The sequence below is a fragment of the Lathamus discolor genome, chromosome Z, assembly GCF_037157495.1.
Source record: "Lathamus discolor isolate bLatDis1 chromosome Z, bLatDis1.hap1, whole genome shotgun sequence".
Classification (NCBI taxonomy): Eukaryota; Metazoa; Chordata; class Aves; order Psittaciformes; family Psittacidae; genus Lathamus; species Lathamus discolor.
Genome location: NC_088909.1, coordinates 109,596,211 through 109,618,373, shown reverse-complemented (window position 1 = coordinate 109,618,373; position 22,163 = coordinate 109,596,211). Strand labels below are relative to the sequence as shown.

General features: G+C 46.7%; 1 protein-coding gene across 4 annotated transcripts in view; it reads right to left on the bottom strand.

The window, feature by feature from the left end:
* CTIF (cap binding complex dependent translation initiation factor) overlaps positions 1-22,163 on the bottom strand; it is a 154,396-nt gene that overhangs the window by 108,830 nt on the left and 23,403 nt on the right. For all 4 annotated transcript variants that reach the window (XM_065662903.1, XM_065662905.1, XM_065662906.1 and 1 more), the window contains 2 exons: positions 16,153-16,365; positions 10,241-10,324 (listed from right to left, as the gene is read on the bottom strand). In XM_065662903.1, coding sequence (XP_065518975.1) covers positions 10,241-10,324; positions 16,153-16,332 — 264 coding nt within the window. In that variant the 5' untranslated portion in view covers positions 16,333-16,365. Of the gene's footprint in view, positions 1-10,240; positions 10,325-16,152; positions 16,366-22,163 lie in introns of those variants that run through there.

Genomic DNA, 22,163 nt, shown 5'->3' with positions numbered 1-22,163 from the left:
GCTGCATGTTCTCTATGCTCAGACATAGCAAGTCTCAAGTAAGCTCAAATACACTGTGGTTGCTAGAGATGAAAATCACTGACTTCAAAAGAAGAGGTCAGCTGGTTTTCAAGTTTTATATTGATTAAATTTGAGAGGCTGTGGTTATTCCCACCATGTTACAACAACATCACAAAACACCTTCTTCCCTCCGCATCACATCGTGACCCAAATCCCCTGATGGTTGAGAAATACCAACTATGGCACATATTTAAGAGAGTTGTTAAATTGTCATGGAGGTAACAAGCAACTTGATCTATGCCACTTCTGAGACATGGGCAGGTGGCCACTTTGGGAAGCCTTAGGGAAGAGCCAGCCTTGTGGGCATCCTGAGAAGTGAGAAATGTCTCATTTGATGTGGGAAAGACGCACACCAACTGGAAAGATGGTTGGGAGAAAAGAAGCTTCACCACCCAGATGTTTGTAGGATTAATCACCAGTTTACTGTATCTGCACACTGAACATCTTGTTCATCCACATATGAAGAATTTCTGTGACAAATGCTGCAATGGGTCATGGTCAGTGTGCGTACTTTCTGCTTTAAAAACAAACTGAAAACAAACATTATATTGAGTCGACCCAACTTCTGGTCATGGTTGCCTGCAGACAATCTGAGGTTATGCAAATTCCAGAAACATGGCTGGCCACAATAAAAGCCTTGTGGGAAACAGGGAGATTGGTACCACCATGAATCAACACCCAGATTCACTGAGACAATCTCCAATGGATACAGCACGATCCAGTTAGATAAAAATCACAGGTTCCCTTTCACCAAATCACTGCCTGAGGTCTTTACCCTGTTCACATTCATTATCTTATAGGGGTTGAAACTAGACAATCTTATGGTCCTTTCCAACCTTAACCAGTCTACGACCCTAATTTTATCACACCCTAACAATATTTATATTTAAAACCAAATTATTAAAAGAAAAACAATTATTGAACTAAAACTTGATGTAACTTCTGTTGAAGCTGAAACAGTTCAATCGAGTATGGCCTAAATACACCCATATTCAAACTCACCAGCACAGCCAAGCTCAATATTTTACCTAAATTTCTGACTAATTGCCAAACAGCTTTTTACTGCTACCTTGTCCTGAAGAGAACTAATGTCCAGCAGAAACTCTCCCAGACTTTTCTTGTGTCTCTTTTGTGCTAAATATGCCCTTTTGTGCCAAAACAAATGCTCTCTGCAGAGCTTTCTGCAGGAGCAGGGAAGCTTAGTCCAACCCCATAGGTGATGCTGGAGGAGCAGGCGACAACATGCAGGCAAGGATCATTCCTTAAAAACAGCCACTGGTAACAAAACCCCTCCACCAGCACCATAAAAGCCCCATCCCATACAGGCAGCGGGACTCCAGCAGAAAGCAGAGGGAGGCTCCGTGGTGGTGAGACACGGCACTGTTTGACCTCCATCCTGCAGCACGGCCACCTACGTGTCCCCCACACAGTGCTCTTGCCTAGTTAGCTCAGCAGGAACAGGCTTGTCTGCAGCTCTGGCAAAAGCCAACGAAATAGTTGCAGTAGAATCCCATTCGCTTGCCTCATGTCAACCCAATTCCCCATCATCCAATCCCGTTACTCTCAGCTGTGCCCTCAGAAGACCAGGACTATCTTAATCCCTCCAACACCCCAAACAACCCTTGGACTCTTGTTCCCAGGTCTTATTTGGGCTCCTCCGCCTACCATTCATGGTCTACACTCACCAACAGGAGATGGGACCTCTGAGTCACACGCTGGGGCTTGGAGGGAAGCATCATCACCTCCAGAGACTGATTCCCAGCCGCTGCTCTCATCCATGCCAATACACCCGGGTAAGCTCTGTACCCTCTTGGGAACAGTGAGGCTTGCGTGCATTAACACCGGCAGCCACCTGCCTTTGGAAACTACCTGTCAAATCTAACATTTGCATTTTAATTAGCGGTAATCATATGTTGCACTTACACTGCAATTTTCACCTTCGCAGATAGCTCTTTGAGGCATGAGCTAATTAATCCCATTCCCTTTTCCAGCTCAAGAGTCAATACTTTCTGCTGCTCCAGTGCAAGTCTGAAAATCCTACCCGCAGAAAAGTAAGAAAATTTTCCTCAATACACAGGCAATAAATGGAAACATGGTGACCACCTATGTGGTTCCTCTCAGTTACATTAAGTACAGGTGAAATTGGCTGTGTTGGTAGAGGTGTAGACCAACCATGGCAACCCTACAAGTTTTCAGCAGCCTGAAGACATCAGTGGATTCCTGATGGGATTCATATTTAACAGTACATAAAAACCTCAATATTCAGTGTGTAGCATTCAGAGGCTAAGGTGGACCAAAAAAAAAGGAAAACCTACAGAAAGCTAGAGGACTTGTCAGGACACAAAGCCTTCTGAGATATCCCCCACCATTAACAATGGTCTCACCATCGCAACTACAAGGAGCTACCTAGATCTAGTTGTGGGGTGTTCTTCAAATTACTCCCAAACTTCGAGCCTTAGTCCTGATCAGAACAGAAGATAGCAATCAAGTAAAAGGTCTTTTCTGAGGTTTTTCTGGGTATAGGTTTTCACACACACACTGTGTGCTGCAGCTAAATCTTCCAGTCATACAGAATTTTGCCACTAGACTCCAAGCATCTCCCTGTTCTTTTAGACCTATTCAAGAAAAACCACTGCAATTTTCCTATGGAAACATAATGGTTTAATTACTACAGTAATTTAAAATGCACCTTTTACGTAAATAAACCCAAAACTTACTCTAAACATTTTAGTAGTTACAAATTTCCAGCTTTTTTCTCCTCAATGTGTTGCATAAAGCTGTGAGAAAGCCAGAAAATTTAATCATGGAATCACAGGCAGGTTTGTGTTGGAAGGTCCTCAAAGCCCTCCCAGTTCCAAGCCCTGCCAGGGATGGGGCAGCCACAGCTTCTCTGGGCACCCTGTGCCAGCGCCTCAGCACCCTCACAGGGAAGAGCTTCTGCCTAAGAGCTCATCTCAGTCTCCCCTCGGGCAGGTTCAAGCCATTCCCCTTGGCCTGCCCCTACAGGCCCTTGTCCCAAGCCCCTCTCCAGGTTTCCCGTAGCCCCTTTAGGCACTGGAGCTGCTCTAAGGTCTCCCTGAAGTCTTCTCTTTTCCTTATAAAAATATCATGGATCTCATGGGCTTGGAAGTAGGACATGAAGCCTATTAGATCTCTCTGGACTTCCCAGGAAAAGGGAAAGCCTGTCTGGTTGTATTTTTTCTGGACAACATTGGAAAAGATGTGTTAGCCAAGGATGTGCTAGGTACCTCGTTGTGTGTAGCACAAGGATGAAAATGAGAAAGAGCACTGAGAGCACTCCGAATAGCATCAAGAACTTCTTATGTGCCATGGAAACCCAGCAGCAAGCCCTTGCCCAAGCCTTGGAGGAAATGGCTCATGTCATTCCCTCCCTGCCAAGAACTCGGGCACTTGTCGAACTATTCAACCAAATCTGGTACAAGAATGGAGACCTCAAAGGTAACTCAGTTACAGCAAGTTTCACAAAATTAGAGTGTGGGAAGGTCTTCCTTCAGTGGGCAGACCAGCATCACCCTGTCCTCTCTACACAAATGGAATCTGCGGGTGATGAGATGCCTTCGCACAAGTCACTAGTGACACCAGGCCTAGAAGACACCTTCCTCCATCCTCGGTAAGCACCAACAGTTTTCCTAAATCAGGCAGCAAAGCAGTGAAGCATTTCACTCCCAGATCTTCAAAAACCCAAGCAGCTGTCTGTTTCACAAGGTGTAGCCTGAACATAAGTCGCAGAGAAAGTAAAACCTTATTAGCTAAAGGACTTTGTTTCTTTCTTATAGTCCTCTCTGACTGTAATTGAAGAGGCTGGATTCCCTACATGGAGGGAGCATTGCCCCGCAATTACAGGCAGAAAACCATTAAGTGACTGGTTTTCTCAGAGCTGCTCTTTGATCATGGGCAGGTCATCCCACTTAAAGGTTTAATTTCTTCCTCTGTCAGGCAGGGCTACACCAACCTGTATTCACTGGCAATACCTCAAAGTAACTCCCTGTCTTTCACTTTCTCTTTTTCTTCTGGAAATGAGACAGCTGGCATTTGCCAGCACTCACTTGTCCCAACAGGTCTTCAGTGTGGTGGGCAACCTCAGCCAAAATCAGTGTACAAACTGGCCATGGGCTATGATACAAGCAGGTAGATGCGATGGAGAAACCCAAACTGTCCCAAGAGACAATCCTCACACACTGCCCCAACTCTGCTACTGCATTTGCTTTGGCAAAGTAGCAGCTTTTTCAGCCATGATCTTCTATAGTTGGAAGCTCAGTGCTCATCATCAGAGTGGGTTTTGAAGTTCAGGCAGGACACATGAAAGAGGGACCTGCTAGGTTTAAACGGGTCTGCTCTGCTCCCATGCCACAGCAAAGACACCTCCCCACTTGCAAGCAGGTCAGATGTCCTCTGCCTACAGCCTAAGCTCACACAAAGTGAAGCATCTCCTGCCTGGAAATGCTTTGGCACTAGCACAGCACCATGCTTTTTTAAGTGTAGGAGAAAACATATAGTTTCATGTAATCCTGCATTTGACTTTGTGGAAACTTCTTATGTTTTCCCTATCAGCAAGGCCTGAGCTTGGGTTCAGACATCCTTTGGCATGCGACAGTGGCACACAATGCCAGCAAATCCCTCTACATCTCCATGCCACCAAACAGCACAGGACACTCAGCATCTTACACTGTTAACTTGATAGCACAGCCTTTAGAATCATAGAACAGTTAGAGTTGGAGGGGACCTTAAGATCCTCAAATTCCAATCCCCCTGCCACGAGCAGAGAACACCTCACACTAAACCATGCCACCCAAGGCTCTGTCCAACCTGGCCCTGAACACCGCTAGGGATGGTGCATTCACAACTTCCTTGGGCAACCCATTCCAGTGCCTCAGCACCCTCACAGTAGAGAATTTCTTCTTTATATCTAATCTAAACTTCCCCTGTTTAAGTTTGAACCCATTACCCCTCGTGCTATCACTACAGTCCCTAGTGAAGAGTCCCTCTCCAGCATCCCTGTAGGCCCCCATGAGGTCTCCATGCAGCCTTCCCTTCTCCAGGCTGAACAGCCCCAGCTTTCTCAGCCTGTCTTCATACGGGAGGTGCTTCAGTCCCCTGATCATCCTCGTGGCCTCCTCTGGACTTGTTCCAGCAGTTCCATGTCCTTTTTATGTTGAGGACACCAGAACTGCACGCAATGCTCCAGGTGAGGTCTCACAAGAGCAGAGTAGAGGGGCAGGATCACCTCCTTCGACCTGCTGGTCACGCTCCTTTTGATGCAGCCCAGAATACGGTTGGTTTCTGGGCTGCAAGCGCACACTGCAGCCGGCTCATGTTCATTTTCTCATTGACCAGCACCCCCAAGTCCTTCTCTGCAGGGCCGCTCTGAATCTCTTCTCTGCCCAACCTGCAGCTGTGCCTGGGATTGCTCCGACCCAGGTGTAGGACCTTGCAGTTGTCATGGTTGAACTTCATAAGGTTGGCATCAGCCCACCTCACAAGCGTGTCAAGGTCCCTCTGGATGGCATCCCTTCCCTCCAGCATATCAACCGGACCACACAGCTTGGTGTCATCGGCAAACTTGCTGAGGGCGCACTCAATCCCACTGTCCATGTCAGCGACAAAGATGTTGAACAAGACCGGTCCCAACACCCATCCCTGAGGGACACCACTCGTTACCGGTCTCCAGCTGGACATCGAGCCATTGACCAGAACTCTTTGTGTGCAGCCATCCAGCCAGTTCTTTATCCACCGAGTGGTCCATCCATCAAATTGATATCTCTCCAATTTAGAGACAAGGATGTCGTGTGGGACAGTGTCGAACACTTTGCGCAAGTCCAGGTAGATGGCGTCAACTGCTCTACCCTTGTCTCTCAGTTCTGTAGCCCCATCATAGAAGGCCACCAAATTGGTCAGGCAGGATTTCCCCTTAGTGAAGCCATGCTGGCTGTCACCAAGCACCTTGTTGTTTTTCATGTGCCTTAGCATGCCTTCCAGGAGAATGTGCTCCAAGATTTTACCAGGCACAGAGGTGAGACTGACTGCTCTGTAATTCCCCGGGTCTTCCATTTCCCCCTTCTTGAAAATGGGGGTTAGATTTCCCTTTTTCCAGTCATCCTGAACTTCACCTGACTGCCATGATTTTTCAAATATGATGGCCAGTGGCTTAGCAACTTCATTCGCCAGCTCCTTCAGGACCCAAGGATGGGATGCTCTTGACCATAGCCAGCCATTCATCTACAACCAATGCCAGCTAGCCATCAATGCCAGCTGCCACAGCTGTGCTGCTGTTTCTACTGGTTTAATGGGAAGGCAAACCAAGCCATCTCCTTCACCACCAGCTCCTGGGGTGGTGAAGGAGAAGGCTGCTAGGAGCAGAGTGTTGGACAATCCCTGTGTGATTCACACAACCTGCCTGCTCCCTTCACTGCCCTGTAGATAGGCAACATGACCATCAACTGGAGAAGCCTCTGACGTCCCAAATTATGCAACAAATCCCTGCTGAACCTGGTGGGACATGGACATACGTGCAAGTAGGCAGTAAAATAAAATGCAGTCTCCTATATTGCCAGTTACACAGGCTTTTGGTTGGTGATGATGGGCGACAGCCAGCCACCATAGGGGAAGGAACAGACTTGGCCAGGAAGAAGGATTTCAGCTCTGCCTCCCTCTCCCACCGCCTGGAGAAATGGGGCAAACCCGCAGAGTTGCTCTGGTTTTTGTTAATGCACTTTACATAAGGGAAGACTGGGATGGAGCTGCTGCCAGGCCTTTCATGTACCAAGAGCTCCTCTGGCTCTGTAAATACATACCATACCAGAAGCCTTTTACTTCATGAATTGCTCTCAGAAATGTATCAAAGAACTTCCTACTTTCAACAGACTCAGCAAGAGGAATGCAAATAAAGCATTACATAAAATCTTCCCACTGGATCTTTCTAGGAAAAAAAAAAAATAAAATCCAAACATAAAAATATTTAAAATGATCCCATCATCTAACCTTTCCTCATTCACAGAGGCAATATGCTGCTCAGATAGTATCTTGTGGTACCTCAATGGAGTGGTCTTCACCCCAGAGGTGCCAGCAGGCCTTCTTGGGGGGTACTGCTCAAGTGCAGCAGGGTTTAGTGGAGCATGGCAATGCCATGCACAAATGAGAGCCTTCACAGTAGGAAACAAGGAGGATTATAGATGAGCTGAACATAATCACGAGGCCAGGATCTTCTCAGCACAGCAGGACTTCACAAAATACATCTCATAAGATCTCCATGAGCAGAACATCTTCTCCTGGATGGAACATCTTCCACCCAGAGAACTGGAAAGACCAGTGTAAAAGGCTTCCAAGGGGAATTTTCCCATCATTAAGCCTTTGCTTTGTAAGGGATGTACAAGTACCAGCCTATGGTTACTGGCCCCCCATTTAGTCTCCCACTGTTGCTAATAGAAGTTTCACCAAGCAGTGCTAGAGCAGGGCAAGTATGGGGTGGTCTTTCCCAGAGATACCACATAATACTGGAAAAACAACAGTTTAGGAATATCCTGGACTGCAGGTTGCATCAAGACACCTCATTTTTACCCTTAAATTGCACATTATCCATGAACTGCTCTCAGCCCTGCACTTACACAACATCCTGTGGATGCTGATACGCACGCATGTTATATATAAATGTCTATATAGAAACATAATACACCTACATGCACACACACGATATCTTTCTTTCATTTGGCTTAACCTTGCTGGATAATACAGACAAGAATTTTAAAGTCATCACTTACTTAAGGGATACAGAGGGGGATTTTTAGGCATGGGAAAGCCAGCTTCACCCTAGGCTCCCCTGTAACCTTTAGGAAGCCAATTACTTTTGAAAATGTGGCCCTGGATTACTCTGTCTTCACAGAAAGGGAACCAGACACTGAATATATATCTAGGACTAACCTGGGTTTCCACATAAATGACCTTTCTGATCTCTGCATTAGAACTGTGTGAGGCATATCATGCTTATGGGTATATAATCCATATTTTCACTGTAGCTGAAGCCAGCAGAAATCTCACATCCAAGCGTTTTTCAACTAAGATGGTGCAAACTGTACAACGGGCAATGCAGAAATCCCAGCTGGAATAAAATAGGGAAATCAGGAATTCTATTTTCCAATCAAACCCCTCAAAATCCATTTAAAACGACGTAACAAAAAAGCCTCTAACATCCCTGGGGAAATAATTAGCTAGGTTTTCCCTGGCAGGTTTAAAGAGTGATTGATCATTTACATTCAAGACAAACACCTTATTATTTGGGGTATTTTTTTTTTTTTTTTTAGCATTTAAAGCTACTAGTGAAAAATCCACAGCCTGAAATGGTAATAAACTGAACCTAGTCCTCACCAGCAGTGTTTCACCCGTGTATCAGTAACAGCAAGAGAAATGCTTGCCTGGACAGAAGAACAATAGCTTGCAGCTCCTCTTTGGTGCCAAGGAAAATTTGTTACTCACTGTTAAAGGAAGCCCAACATGGAGAGAGATAATTGCTAGCTCTGCTGCAGGCTGGGAGAGAGCCCAAATGCAGAGCAAACAGCTTGGGCACCGTCAAATGTTATTTGTACATAGAAAGCAAGCTCCCTGTTGGAGGAGATCACATAGGCTTAATTCCCAGGGGGGAAAAAAAAACCAAAAAACCCCCACAAAACCAAAACACAACAACAACAAAACCCCGTAAGATGAAACAAAAGAGAGCACGGCAGCAGGCAGATGGAAGATGTCAGGGCTGCATTGATTGGAAAGCATCACTCGCACGTGACTCCTGCATCCTCCTGTGGTACCCACCAGGGACTGGCACATCAGCTGAGCCACTGGGTGAAGAGCCAGGGACCTTCTTACCCAGCAAAAAGACCCAGCCCTGCTAACACCCCGTGCCACCCAAGGAGGCTCCATGGAAAGGGCCAGCCTCCCAGATGGATTTCAAGCTGAAATTCAAGCTGGCTGCTGCACTGGGAGGGGCGCCTGGATAAGGTTTTGATGCCGAATATTTCGGAGCAGATCAAAGCTATAACAAATTACATCCACAATTTTGTCTGGCAGCTTCCGAGCTCATCCGAGGCATCATCCCCTTATAGCACGCACCTTCCTGCACAACAGGGTCTTGTCTTTGTTGTGTGCAGGTTGCTGTATGGATGCTCCCAGCATCTCTGCATCCAGGCAGAGAGGGGATGTGTGAATCCCTATCCCACAGTCAAGCAGCTTTCAGCATGGCTTTGCGTGGGAAGAAACCGTGCCCAAACTGGGAACTGCAATACACACTGCTCAGAGTGACACAGCCTCTTGCATCATCCTGCGAGGGGTTCCCAGGCTTCTTCTCATACATCTCACATGTGGGACTGAAGCCTGGAGGGTGTCAAGCAGGGAAAAAGCAGCAAAACCACTCCTGAAGCCTTGGGACATCCACCAGCCACAGAAACTGCAAATGCTGCTTTACCCCTTCCTGCAGCCAGCTCCAACTCACATCTCAGGTCAGTGCTGGTCTTACACAGTTGATGCACCTCATGGTGGCAGAGCAGATCCTCAACCACCTGACAATGGTCAAACCCATGCCTCCATCCTTCCCAACCCTCTCCCACACTGGTGCTCACACAGAGGAGGGACAGTCACCACCAGTGATGCCAGCAGCATCTGGTAAATACATTGATGTTCACACCAGGTACAACCACCAAAACCAGCTCACATCTGACTTCTGCCATTGCAAACCCAACACATGCTCTCAGCACACCCAATTTTGCTTCTTCTCCCAGTTCACTGAGGCAGCTATTTAGCCCTTTTCCCCTTCAACACCATCCTTGTGCTGCATCACACAACCAAGTAGCACAGCTACACAAAGATCCCTCATCCCAGCTCCATCTCATACTTCCAAGTCAGCTCTCCAAGTAGGTTCCTCACACAGGTGGCAAAAAGAAGCTCTTCAGGAATAAACAGGACACTCATTTTCCCCTTCCATCCACACATCCATCCATGTAATCCATCCATCCACACATCACGATGTTGCCCATCTCCCACGGGTTTGGTGGGAGTGAGCTTTCGGATGCCAAGCAGAGGGACACATCTCCCCTTCCACAGGAGAAGGAAAGCTGACAGCATGGGCAGTACAAGAACAAAAGCAAAGCTCTGGTGAGGAAGAGCTAAGCACAACCCCTACCTGACTGTGTTCGTGGGACGACGAGCCCTTCCCTCGGGATGGGGAACAGCTGCCATCAAGCTGCTCGTTACAATCTGCAGTCCACTGTAAAAGGGATAAAAACAGGGATTGTGTAAAATAATAGCCAGGCTGGAGAAAACTGCTGTGTCAGTCTGCAGTGCACAGCACACACCATCCAGCCACAGGCATCAATGCATGTGTGTGCCCCCCCCCATGTTTTGAGGATGATTCCAAAGCTTTGGCTTGGAAACGCTCTATCCGATGACAGCGAGCAGAGGGAAGATGCAGGAACAATTGCAGGAAGGCACTTGAAATGATGCTTTGCAATAAAATCCATCCCCCCTGTTTCCTTGCTGATTCCAACAGCATCTGGTATCTCAGGCTTGTGGTACTTGAATTGATTACTCTTTTCCATGGAGTCTTCCATGGAAAGTTGGGAAAAAAGCTGCTTTTCCCAACTCTGCTCACTTCAGGGACAGACAGGACTCCTGAGCTGCCAAAACCCCACGATTCTATTTTAAACAACACAGAAAACAGAGCTCAAAGCTACATGTTTGGCCACTGCTGTATCTTGCAGCTGCAATGTGTAGCCTGGATGGCAGCCCTATTGTCACACCAGCTTCATCCCATGGTGAAGGACATGGGTACCAGGTGACTTCCTTGCCACAGGCGACCATGAGCTGCACAGGCCAGCTTCCCCAAGGTTTGACAGCAAGGTGCCTCCACCAACATAATCCAACTTGTGGTCATTTGGGGTTTTTTTACCTCCCTCAAAGAAAACTGCATCATACTGGGGGAAAAAATTTAAAAAGCTCAGTTTTCACAAGACAAACATGAAAGATGGTGTTTAAGCCTAAAGCAATTTTTTCACCCCTCAACAACATTTAGACTCTTGGTAAGCACCCTTATTCCTGAGGTCTTTCAAAACGAAAAGTAAATTCCATATAAACAGCAACTCCCTGAGAGCTTCTTGACAGGTATAAGAGGAATACAAAATAAGAGCAAGAGCTACCACTAAACTGCCATGATCACTGCATAGCTCTGCCTTGCTCAGAAAACCCATTCCAGCTCACCAGATGGGAGGTCCTCATCCATCTCTTTAATAAGCTCATTAAAGAGCTGCCCACCACTCTGCTGCTGCCCCTGTTGATGAACTTGGAGACTCTCATGATGCTGTCATGCTTCAGAGCCTTCTACTAGACCTATGCCTTATCTCCTTTAACAATTTTGAGTGCAACCATGTGCCTGGAAAGGTCTCCCAAGGTACGCTTCACTGATTATTATGTTCATAGCCAAAAGAAAATTGCATTTTCCCTCTGACTTTCCTCTTTTTCCTGGTTGAAGCAAGGCTGGAGACACCCCCACCATGGAATCCCCCTCATTGGGATTCTCTAGACTGGGGATGGATGCAGATTCCCTGCAAGCAGTACGGATGATGAAGCAGTGTGCAGTGTGCCTTTCCTTCCTTCCCTGTAGCAATAGGACAAGGGGTGATGGGTTTAAACTGAAAGAGGGGAGATTCAGGTTAGAAATTAGGCTGAAGCTCTTCCCTGTGAGGGTGCTGAGGCGCTGGCACAGGGTGCCCAGAGAAGCTGTGGCTGCCCTATCCCTGGCAGTGTTCAAGGCCAGGTTGGACACAGGGGCTTGGAGCAAGCTGCTCCAGTGGAAGGGGTCCATGCCCATGGCAGGGGCTGGAGCTGGATGAGCTTTAAGGTCCCTTCAACCTAAACCAGTCCGGGATTCTATGAATCCCTAGGCATGGAGAGCAGTTATCCAGGGCTGTGGTACCATCCAAGCACCTCACACATGTGGATGAGTGGATTTATCCTCTCTCAGACAGGGTGAACATTATTACAGGCACAAGGAAATGAACCCCAGACAGATTAAGTAACTTGCCCAACAGTGAAGATTAAGCTGCTGGCAGAACCTTGCAATTAAAAGCAGTTTTCTTTGCCTCAGTCCACTGCCTCCCCCCTAAACCCATCCTTCTTCATCCAGCTCTCATTAAGAGGGGATGTGCCACCTTCAATCAGTCTGGCTTCTACTAGGTTACACCAACAAGCTGCAGGATATAAGCATGTTTATTCCCTGCTTTGATAAGAAGCGATCACGAAGAAAAAAGTCAGAAATAAGATTTCCTGACTATTTGGAAATGGGAATTTTCCTGACTATATGGGAAATGAGTATCACTGGAAAACAAGAGATAGTTAATATCTTAATAGTCTTAATGCCGCCCCTAAGACATGGCTTGATAAATCAGGTGACCTATGTAAAAGCCCATTCTTCGATTCTTGTTCCATATACAGCCCTAAAAATATAAATACTGGATTTTGCTGGAGTTTGACATAGAAATCCTAATTAAACTTTTACACCAGAGGTCTGGGGAACAACCACATTTAGCTGTTTAATTTAAGATGCTTCTAAATCTGTTTTAATTGAATTGTTCAGTGTTCAGATCTTTTACTATTATTCATTTTTCTTCCAAAATAAAACCTGACCATCTTTGAAGACAGCATTACCAGAACTGACATTAAAAACCCAGCAGCTCCTTTCTTTCAGGGTAGGCAAGGGGAAAAACTAAAATCACATTTTCACCTCTGGAAGACAGATATAGCTGCTGCCACCAAGTATCTTATGGATACTTGGACAGTATTATGGACAGTGGGATTGAGTGCGCCCTCAGCAAGTTTGCCGATGACACCAAGCTGTGTGGTCCGGTTGATACGCTGGAGGGAAGGGATGCCAACCAGAGGGACCTTGACACGCTTGTGAGGTGGGCTGATGCCAGCCTTATGAAGTTCAACCATGACAACTGCAAGGTCCTACACCTGGGTCGGAGCAATCCCAGGCACAGCTACAGGTTGGGCAGAGAAGAGATTCAAAGCGGCCCTGCAGAGAAGGACTTGGGGGTGCTGGTCGATGAGAAAATGAACATGAGCCGGCTTCAGTGTGCGCTCGCAGCCCAGAAAGCCAACCGTATCCTGGGCTGCATCAAAAGGAGCGTGAGCAGCAGGGCGAAGGAGGTGATCCTGCCCCTCTGCTCTTGTGAGACCTCACCTGGAGCATTGTGTGCAGTTCTGGTGTCCTCAACATAAAAAGGACATGGAACTGTTGGAACAAGTCCAGAGGAGGCCACGAGGATGATCAGGGGCTGGAGCACCTCTCGTATGAAGACAGGCTGAGGAAGTTGGGGCTGTTCAGCCTGGAGAAGAGAAGGCTGCGTGGAGACCTCATAGCAGCCTTCCAGTACCTGAAGGGGGCCTGTAGGGATGCTGGGGAAGGACTCTTTGTTAGGGACTGTAGTGACAGGACAAGGGGTAACGGGTTAAAACTTAAACAGGGGAAGTTTAGATTGGATTTAAGGAGGAAATTCTTTCCTGTTATGGTGGTGAGGTGCTGGAATGGGTTGCCCAAGGAAGTTGTGAATGCTCCATCCCTGGCTGTGTTCAGGGGCAGGTTGGACAGAGCCTTGGGTGGCATGGTGTAGTGGGAGGTTTCCCTACCCACGGCAGGGGGGTTGGAACTTTATAATCTTAAGGTCCTTTCCAACCCTAACTGTTCTATGATTCTATGATCTCAATGCAAAACTTGTACATGGGCTGCCACAAGAATTAGCAGGTTTTGTCCTTAAGATGCAGAGGGAGCATCTTAAGATGAGCAGAGCTGTGGACAGGCTTCAAGTGCTTGTAAAACTTTGACTATTAACTCTTTTCTACTTCAATAGTATTTCTAAGCTTGATACATTAAATAAAGCAGCACTTACCCGTTTAACCTGAAGCCCCTCCAAAGCACCACTTCAAACACAGGCATTTTCCAGCCTTAGGTTAAATTGCACTATAAAGTACTTCAGAGCTCTTGATTTTTAAAAGTATTTTCTCTCACTTCTAAGAGCTTTGATCCTCAATTTGTAAAAGGCCTCTTCAGTAAAATCTGTTTTTGAAAAGGGTACTTTGACAGGTAATCTCTCTACACCAAGCTAAGAAAGAAAGGGTCCAAATAACTGGATCAGATCCTCAGCTCTACAGATGTGCACAGCTGAGATAAATCAGACAAACACTGCTGGTACCACGTAAGGATGGGATCCTGCATATACAGAATGATGGACTGGTTTGAGTGGGAAGGGACCTTAAAGCTCATCCAGTTCCACCCCCCTGCCACGGGCAGGGACCCCTTCCACTGGAGCAGCTTGCTCCAAACCCCTGTGTCCAACCTGGCCTTGAGCACTGCCAGGGATGGGGCAGCCACAGCTTCTCCGGGCACCCTGTGCCAGCGCCTCAGCACCCTCACAGGGAAGAGCTTCTACCTAATGTCTAACCGGAATCTCCGCTCTTTCAGTTTAAGGCCCAGCTAAGGTGCAGGACTTCGCACTTGGCCTTGCTGAGCTTCATGAGCTTCACATGGCCCTACTCCTGGGGTGCAAAGAAAGCTCCTCTGTGCTGTACTTGAGGACAACGGCTTCTGTGATCATGAGCACCAGCATGTGGGGTGCACATGGCAGGGGACAAGAGAAGCAGACACCGATGGCAGCTGTCAGGAGAGCTCCTTCTCCTCACTACCCCAACCATTCCTCCCAAGTTAAAGCAAAATGAAGCCCTAGGAAGACAGGGCCTCATCAGTAAGCAATTAACAGACCTGAGCAAAAAACTTCCCTGCATGCTGACAGAGGTCACGGTCCTGGACTAACCCAGCCTGGACTCTGCCCTTCTCCCCATCACCATACCCCCAGCATGGCTTTGCCAGGCAGTCTTGTTAGCTGTTAAACTAAAGATAAGGCTTCATGTGAAGTGGTGGGGGCATCTCTGCTCAAGATCTGTCTCCCTTGTACCTCATATGAAGAGACAAAGACCCAAATCAGACCAGCAGACCTCTCCAGCAGCTCAAAAGCATCTCAGCTACCTAATGATGGCCATATCCTGACCCTTATGTCCCTTCAGTCTTACTATTTTTATTTCAGTCCCCTAAGTGGTCTCTAACCTAACTATTTTATCCAACTGGCAGCCTTGCAGGGCAGGAAAGCACCTCTATCACAGATGGAGGATCACAGCAGCCTTACCAGCCCAAGGGCACAGACCAGAGCTCACTGCTCCCTGCACCATGGGCTCCTTAATCCCGTCAACAGTTCACATTTTCAGCACACATCTGGCGTACTGTGGCACCAGAATACATATTAATCTGTCTGAACAACAACAACAGTTCAGGAGGTTTAATTTCTCCTTGTGTTGGACCTAAAATGTCCATTTTAGGAACAAACCTAATTACAAATACGTCATTCTTAATGACAACACCAAACCACATCCCTGCAAAAAACACCCCTCTGTTTTCTGGGTATTCCCATACTCTGAAATACAGCAGTTTCCTTCTTTGGCGTAACAACCATGAAATGAGCAAAAAGGCTATTACACATATTAAAAATGCCCACAAACCCCACTCTTTGGGGGAGCATCTGGGGTTTCTGATTGACCTTCTGTTCTTTGTTATTTCATGTACACTCCCATGCAGACAGACCAGAGCATATCTCAGTACTGAACATCACCCCACTGCAGCCCTTGCAGGTCTTCCCAATCCTCCCAGGACTTTTTCACCCTGGGAAACCAGTCTGTGATGAAGAGAGGCTTCCTCCATTTACAAATGAAAGGTCATTTCTTTGTAAACCCTGGAGGAGTCAAAAAGCTTCTGGGCACACACCTTGAGACCATTCAAAACCAAAAGCCGGTTGGGCAGGAGATCTCTACGAACTGGTTGGAGACCTCATACATATACACAGCCAAACAAGCAAGCTGCCCAAAATTCAGTGATTTATTATGTCCTGCTTCACATCCCAACTGTGGAAAAGCAGCTTCTGTTGGACGTGCATCCCCAACCCAAGACACCAGTATTCCGCAGGCCCTCTTCCACCCAACACCTTTGCCTACCTGTGAGACGTGGGACTGTGTCTTCTCACTCTCGCCATCCGCCTCTGTTTTGTCCGTCAGCAGCCCCTGAACCTGGTACTCCAGGACGTAGCTGTCGATGAAACGCTCCAGCTCCTCGATCTCCTGGGAGCGGCTACTCCCTGCCTCCGAGGAGGCTGATGCCACCGACGAGTTCTCCATCCCTTTGGGACAGATGCCAAGAACAGAGGGGGCCTGCAAGAGCAAAACACAGAAAGGCAAGGAATGACTTCCCAGTAATCACAAAAAGCAGTCAAAGCCTATCAGTCACCACAGGCTGAATACCTTTTGCTGTACATCTGTGTTTCCAATAACGTTCATAATAATCCCACATGGTCGCTGAGTTTCCATGTATGCAAATAACATCCCATTTCTGTAATATTCCAACATCTAAGGACAACAACAGACGTTTTGCCTACCTCCTTCTTAAAACCTGAGCTAAAACCTCCAGACACATGCACAATAAAAAAAAAAAAAACAAAAAACAAAACATCCCAAATTAAAAAGCTTGATTTAAAAATCCCATGGCATTAGCTGTGCTGAATAAGGGTCATAAGCAGGGCATAATGGACAAGGGTGTGAAGAAGAGGATGATAACTGAATAGCTTCTCCAGGACAGTGGCAGAAAATGATGCTGAGTCAACACTAGGACTGTAAATGGTTCAGTGAGGAGGTTTGCATGTGGAGGTGAAACGGATATCACATCAGAATCTACTTTTAAAACCTCTCTCTCAGCAGAATGGCTCTATAGAAGATACAGGGGCTTTTAATGCTGTCTTCCTCCTTATTTCTCCATGGCTGGATGCCAATCACACCTTAAAGAACAGAAAACATCAGCTCCTGTACCTGTGCTGGGCATGTCTGCTCACAAATTAGCCTTTGGGCCAGTGTCTTGTGGTAAAGACTCATATTCCTCCTTCCCTGAGGCTGTGAGGGAGGAGACACTTGAGCTCCCACCACACTGCAGGACACGGCGACTTCATCCCTCAGCCTCTCCTTCACCAGGAGCCAGTATTTACAGTCGGCTTTGAGACAAGTATAAAATCACCAAGCAAATTCGGAGTGAGTCACATGCCATCCGGAAGGGAAGGGGGGAAAAAATCTGTTCCCAGCTCAGGCAGTTTCCAGCTTCTGAACTATTTCTCATCTGTCACTTCTGAACAATTGTGGCTTCATTTGGCAACCACTGAGAACGAGCAGTTCTGGCCGAAGGCCTTCATCTGCTCAAGGAATTATTCCCAATTGTGCCCCGACTGTCAAAAAGGCTCATTTTGTAGATCAATATCACACATTAGCTCCTGAAGAGGCATCATGTGGCATATTAAAAAGGAGAAAGGAGAAAAGAGTAGGCAAGGAAATAAAAGGAGGCACTACAGAGAGCATGCCGCCCTGGAGGAGAGCATGCTACTCCCCTTTTAGCTAATTAGTGCCAATTACCAAATGGAAAGTACCAATTATTACATGAAAAGTGCTAAAGAAAAAGCTGGTGGAATAGGTGGCTGCAATGAGTCCTGGAGGGCATAATGGCAGGGGGAGGTGATCACAAGAGGTAGGGCACAGCCCATACAGGGGGCAACACTTGAGTATCCTACATCCCCTGGGGCCAGAAAACACAATCCAAAAGGTGGGGGTTTTTTTTGCTTATTTTATATTTTTTGTTAAGATGGAACTGGAGGAAATTAACCCCAGAGGATGCTCCCCTTTGAATACACATGATAAAGCATAAAGCAGGGCAAGGGCTAAGATATGACTCTGCTTTTGGGGGGCTCACTGCCATGCACAATCAGCATTTTGCTGATTAGCAACAGAAGAGACAGTGGACTGAAAGGGAACAGGTTTGTCAGAAGTCACCAGGTCCAGCAAACACACACAATACACATATCTGACGTATTTATGGATCTCTAGTAGGAAACCTTAGGACCAAACCATCTTGCACTACCTTCACCTCTCTCTAAAGAAAAACCAGAACTCAGCATAAAGAAAACTCCCCTATGTTTAAGGCTGATGCGTTACCACATACACCTGAGATACAATCATCATTACAAAGATTAAGCACACAAAGATCCCTAGAGCAGATGTCCAAGCATTGACAGTGAATTGGTTGACATCTAACCCTTGTAATAAGATAAAAGATGAGCAAGTCACAGTCTGTAATCTTCTTTGGGGCTTGGAGCAACCTGCTCTAGTGGAAGGTGTCCTTGCCTGTGGCAGGGGGCTGGAACTGGATAAGCTTCAAGGTCTCTTCCAATCCAAACCATTCTATCACTCTATGATTATATGCTTAGTTGCACCGAGTCGGTGTGAATCACATAATGACACAGAGACCAACATGACCATCCCAGCGTGCTGGCTGTGCCAATGTGCCACCATCCTCAGCCCAGGGTGTCAATACAACAGGCTCAACAAGTAGAGAAACATCCTGATTCTGTGGCATCTCCTGGCACTCCCTGGCAATGACCAGTTCCGGGTTTTCTGAATTTGTCCTTTGGATTCCCCTTCCAACCACACTCCATTCCTATTGCAGGGTTCACACATGCCTACATGATCACTACAACAGGAAGATAATGTCTACACTCGATGCTGACCCTGCTTTGGGCAAGTGGTTGGATTAGAGACTGCCAGAAGTCTTCTCTAACCTGAATTGTTTTGTGACTCCATGAGATGATGTTCAAGCACTTCATCACTCAGGAAAGCCTACTCTGCTCTCTCAGCCCACTTTCCATATTTCTTTCTACTTTTTCCATACTTCATCCCTTTTCAGATGTGTCTCTCCCAGTTCTGCAATTGCCTTCTCAAATTCCACCAGACTGCCCAGAGATGTCCTAGCACTCAGACAAGGGTTTTGGTCACCACCCTCTAGAAGACTTTTCAAGGCAAGGCTTTTTCATCTGTTACCCATTGATTTCTGGGGCTCCACGCCAATTCTATCGTTTAAAACACACAAAAAATGTGCTTGACAAAACAGACCCAAGATAACCACAGGTTTACAGACACCCATTTTCTACGTCCTCCAAGATAGTTCCTGGTCCAAGCAGGAACCTTGCATAAGGGACAGGTCTTGAGGCACAAATGGTGTTCCTTCCTCCTTGGCAGGAGGCATATTGGGAAGGGAAGCATCCACCTAAATCCAGGCTAATTCAAATCCACCCACAAAAGTTTATTCTCCACACTAATACTAAAGGATCTCTCCATTTCCAAAATTAACCCTCTCCACCAGGAAGGCGGCATGGGCTGGATGGTCTCCTGCCTTTTTCAGTGCCGAATGTCAGGAAACCTCTGTGCCTGGAGCAGGTTTTCCATCTTGTCTTACCCTCAAAACATGCACAAACAAGTAAAAACCTCAAACCCACATCTGAGCATCAAAGCAGTTGATGCCTTCCCAAACTGAGCAAATACATATTCTTGAGAGCTCTTCAGGCAGTGGTGATCCTTTGGGTTTGTGTTGGCCTAGTGCCTACCACCAAGGATTCCCAGACCCCAGACACATTCCTGAAAGGTAATTAATAGACATCAATCTCAAATCTGTATTTTAATTCCTGTTCCCCCCTCTTCCCCCTACTTTGTCAAAGCACAACCTTACCTGCGCAGCTTATGCCGTGCTCATTACTATGACCATAAAACAAGGAATCAGCAGCAGAAAATGTCAATAGATGTGCAAACTGCTTATTATAACTTAATAATTATCAGCATTACTATAATGTATAATTATTATTAATAGCAGTTATTAAAAGTGGTCTAAATGGGGTTCTTGCTCTAGCAAGATTATACAGTTTATGGCAATTATACAGTTTTACCCTTAACTGGCAAATAAACTCAATAAGAACAAGCACTCTTTATGACAGCTGATGCTCATTCCCCTTCTCCCAGAGGCGCTCCAGGCTTGCTGAACTTGTGGAAGCAAGTTGTGGTTCTGATAGTGAAGAGCAGCAACGGAGAAGGAACCCATTTTGGGCAGGATGTGTGGGAGGCAAGAGCACAGGGGAACTTGCTACCAAAATGATGTAAGAAAAGGTGAGTCCATGACGAGAACATGACAAACATGCATGGACAGCAATGCATGTCCATCAGCTCACCACTGGGTGAGAGGACTCCATATATACATCCTCCCACAGGGAAGATGCTCCAGCCATCCTCTCTCGAGCATAACAAGACAAAGCTTCTCCAAAAACTGGACTGCAGCAGCCCAGCTGTGCCAAAGCAGCATCTCATGGCAGTTCTCCCCTGTGAAGCATTTCTACCTGTGCCCCAAACATGCCAAGGGAGCAGGGACTGCAGCCCCATACAAATATAATTTCTGAAGTAAGGAGTGGAGCTTTTAGTCCAAAACAATGCTGACATGGCAACCTTGTCAGCAAGACTGCTGCCCATGAAGAGATCTTCCTAAGCCAATTCTTGCTCTAATTCAGCAAGGCAAACCAACACACTAACCTACCATTAAGGCAACAACCACATACCTTCTCACTCCTACCCAAGGTCCAACCTGGTTGGGCACTACCAAAGGAAATAAAATAAAGAGGTCGCTTTTGCCATTTTTTTCACTCCTATTGGATGGATGCTGAAAGCCTAAAATGCCTTCTCACACATGACAAGTTTCTTTGAAGGCTGGGGCCTTCAAAGACAAGAACATCAGGATTGTCACACTATTGAATGAAAGTTGGAAGTTGATTTACCGGATAACTATATCGCCAGGAGTTAATAGTACTAACACCTAGGTAAGGTAATTGGAAAAGATCTCTAAAATACAGTCAGGCAGAACTGCTTAATCCAGTGCTTAGTTAGCATCAGGCTTCTCCACATTTAGACATGCGTCTCAAAAGGTCCAAGGACCACCAAGCCCCAACAAACAGCAAGCACGCAGACCATCTTTAAAACCACATGTCCTCAGCTATTTAGATGGGGTTTAAATAACTCACTTAAGGCATCCCGGTTGGAAAACCAATGTCTTTTCCTTACTTATCTTCCATCTAAAGGCTAAAAATGTTCCCATGCCAATCCTGTGCTCCTCCATGAGGAATGAAGTAATGCAGAGCAACCTCACTCTGTAGAAGATTTATTCCTCACAAATTCCATCGCAGGCTGGCCGTTGGAGACACATACTGTGACGGGCTCCAGACCTACCCTGACAGATCACTGAAAGCCTTTTTCTTGCCATATGGGATTTATCATCCCAGGTTTTTCAAGGAACAGGAGATGATTCCTATAAAAGGCAGCCACAGTGCAGATTCTTCACATACCAAAGCAGCCATGTCCTTTCAGAGTCTTCTGTGGTAGGATATTCTTCATGCATTTGCTCACCCTGAGGAGTTTATCATACATAAATTTTAAATTCTGCTGTGATCTAGCAGGTCCCTTCTGCTCTGAGACACCCAAGACATGAACCAAAAAGCATCGCAGCAGCCCACAGATGTATTTATCGGTGTATGAGATAATGCTAAAACCAAACTGAAGAGTCCCAGAGCGAGACCCAAGGAGACACTCCAACCCAGCCCCAGCCAGGAGAAACCATATCCTGCCCCATCAGCAGCTAACATAAATATTCAAGTCTCTTGTCAAGCCTCAAGAAATCAACCCATTGCTGTCCCTTCCCTAAAGCGAAGACCTGCTGGTCATCACCTCTTAATGAGATGATATCCTCTTCTCCTTGGTGCCTCTCGGGCTGGGCAGAGAGGAACAATACATGGTCACTAGAACTAGATGATCCAATGGGGGTTGGAACTAGACAATTGTAAGGTCCCTTCTAATTCAAACCATTCTGTGACTGTGGTTGCCCCATCCCTGGCAGTGTAGGGACAGGGCAGGCTGGACGGGGCTTGGAACAACCTGGTCTGGTGACAGGGGGATGAAACCAGATGAGCTTTAAGGTCCCTTCCAACCCAAACCATTCTGTGATTCTATGATTCAATGATCAACCCTCCACCATCACCTCCCTCACACTACCTAACCATTATCTTCTCCAGGCTAGGCTTTCCAGGCTGCTGAAGTGCACAATGTGA